Source organism: Penaeus vannamei, chromosome 17 (genome assembly GCF_042767895.1).
Source record: "Penaeus vannamei isolate JL-2024 chromosome 17, ASM4276789v1, whole genome shotgun sequence".
Taxonomy (NCBI): domain Eukaryota; kingdom Metazoa; phylum Arthropoda; class Malacostraca; order Decapoda; family Penaeidae; genus Penaeus; species Penaeus vannamei.
This window is the reverse complement of record NC_091565.1, coordinates 24,626,417-24,627,804: the sequence shown is the minus strand read 5'-3', so window position 1 is coordinate 24,627,804 and position 1,388 is coordinate 24,626,417. Positions and strand designations below refer to the sequence as shown.

The 1,388-nt window shown below is 44.5% G+C and overlaps 1 protein-coding gene across 1 annotated transcript in view; it reads right to left on the bottom strand.

The window, feature by feature from the left end:
- Positions 1 to 907, bottom strand: part of LOC113809672 (UDP-glucosyltransferase 2) — a gene marked incomplete at its 5' end in the record, with an annotated part of 19,182 nt that extends 18,275 nt beyond the window's left edge. The window contains 1 exon segment of the mRNA XM_070132132.1: positions 734 to 907. Coding sequence (XP_069988233.1) covers positions 734 to 907 — 174 coding nt within the window.
- Positions 908 to 1,388: the final 481 nt, after the last annotated feature.

Genomic DNA, 1,388 nt, shown 5'->3' with positions numbered 1-1,388 from the left:
TTATAACCGTAAGGATTTTTTCCGTGCTTTTGCTGCATCTTCATGTGGTTATTATCACATGGACGGCCAGAGTAACTAACCATACGATAATGACAGTAAGACAGCTGCTGACAACTGTAACTGTTCACATCTTGAAAATTTAGGCTGACATGAAAATAGTACAGCGAGAGAAGTCAGAGGGGTTAACAGAGAAGACTGGCTGACACGCACGACAAGGCACGGGGAGGTGTTGTCCAGCAGTCGCCAGCGTCCTTCGGGCCACAGCACACCATTTACAGCAACGATAAAATTAATGATATCCAGAAGCACTCAGAGAACGCACACCTCAGCCAAGGCAATAGGGTCACTGAAGCAATAAAAATATTCACACTTGAAGATTTACATGAACATCACCTCTTTCTCACCTCTTAATGGTGACGTCCGTAAACATAACTTTCCTGCCGGAGGTAATAAAGGTAATGGTAATAATAATAGTAAACCCTGTATATGAAATATTGTCGGATCCAAATTTTGACGGCATCCAAGTTAGGCGAAGTCTTATCTCTGGTAAAAATTTCATAAAAATCTATTTATAACTTTATTCTGTTGACCAACGAACAAATGAACAAACGAACAAACTAACAAATGCAACCAATTACATAACCTTCTTGTTGGAGGATCTGCAATTTATCATGATCATTCCACCTAAACCAATTTTTCGCGGCGTGTCAGTCAACCTGCCCTGCTTGCATACCTGACTCCCGCGATCGGCCAGCCCTTCGGCCAATCCGATGTAGAAGTTCTTGTGGCTCTTGGAGGAGATGGGCGCCAGGAAGAGGATGCGGTTTGGCTGCGTCGCATTCTCGCCGCTCCCCGTTGCCACCAACACACAGGCTACCACCACACCCAGTGCAACCGCAACCTGCATCTGAAAAAACAAAAACGAATTCACATATAAATTATCTGCCTTCAAAGAGCTTTATTTATATTGTACAATATCCCCTTGACTCCCGTTGAGTGTCCCAACAATCTCTCCCGCACCCGCAGCTCTGCCACTCTGAAAAAAATTCCTTCTCTGAATTTTACTTGCATATGTGTATGTATGTATGTAATTCACACATGCACAATATAAAAACTCAGATGGAAAGATGGCCCGAACACTACCAGGAATTATACTCGAAGGAGAACATCATCACCCACACAACCATTAAAACACCATTCTCATGACCACTATGGTGGAGCTTGACGCACTACGCACCAACTTAGCGAAGTCATCTACTCGCTGGCCTGCGGCAAAGCACCAGGTAACGATGGCATCTCTCTAAAGATCATCAAAGCTGACAAGGAGTGCTCTCCTCGGCCACCTTCACAAGTTCTTTCTGCAGTGCTGGGAGGAAGGCCAAGACCTC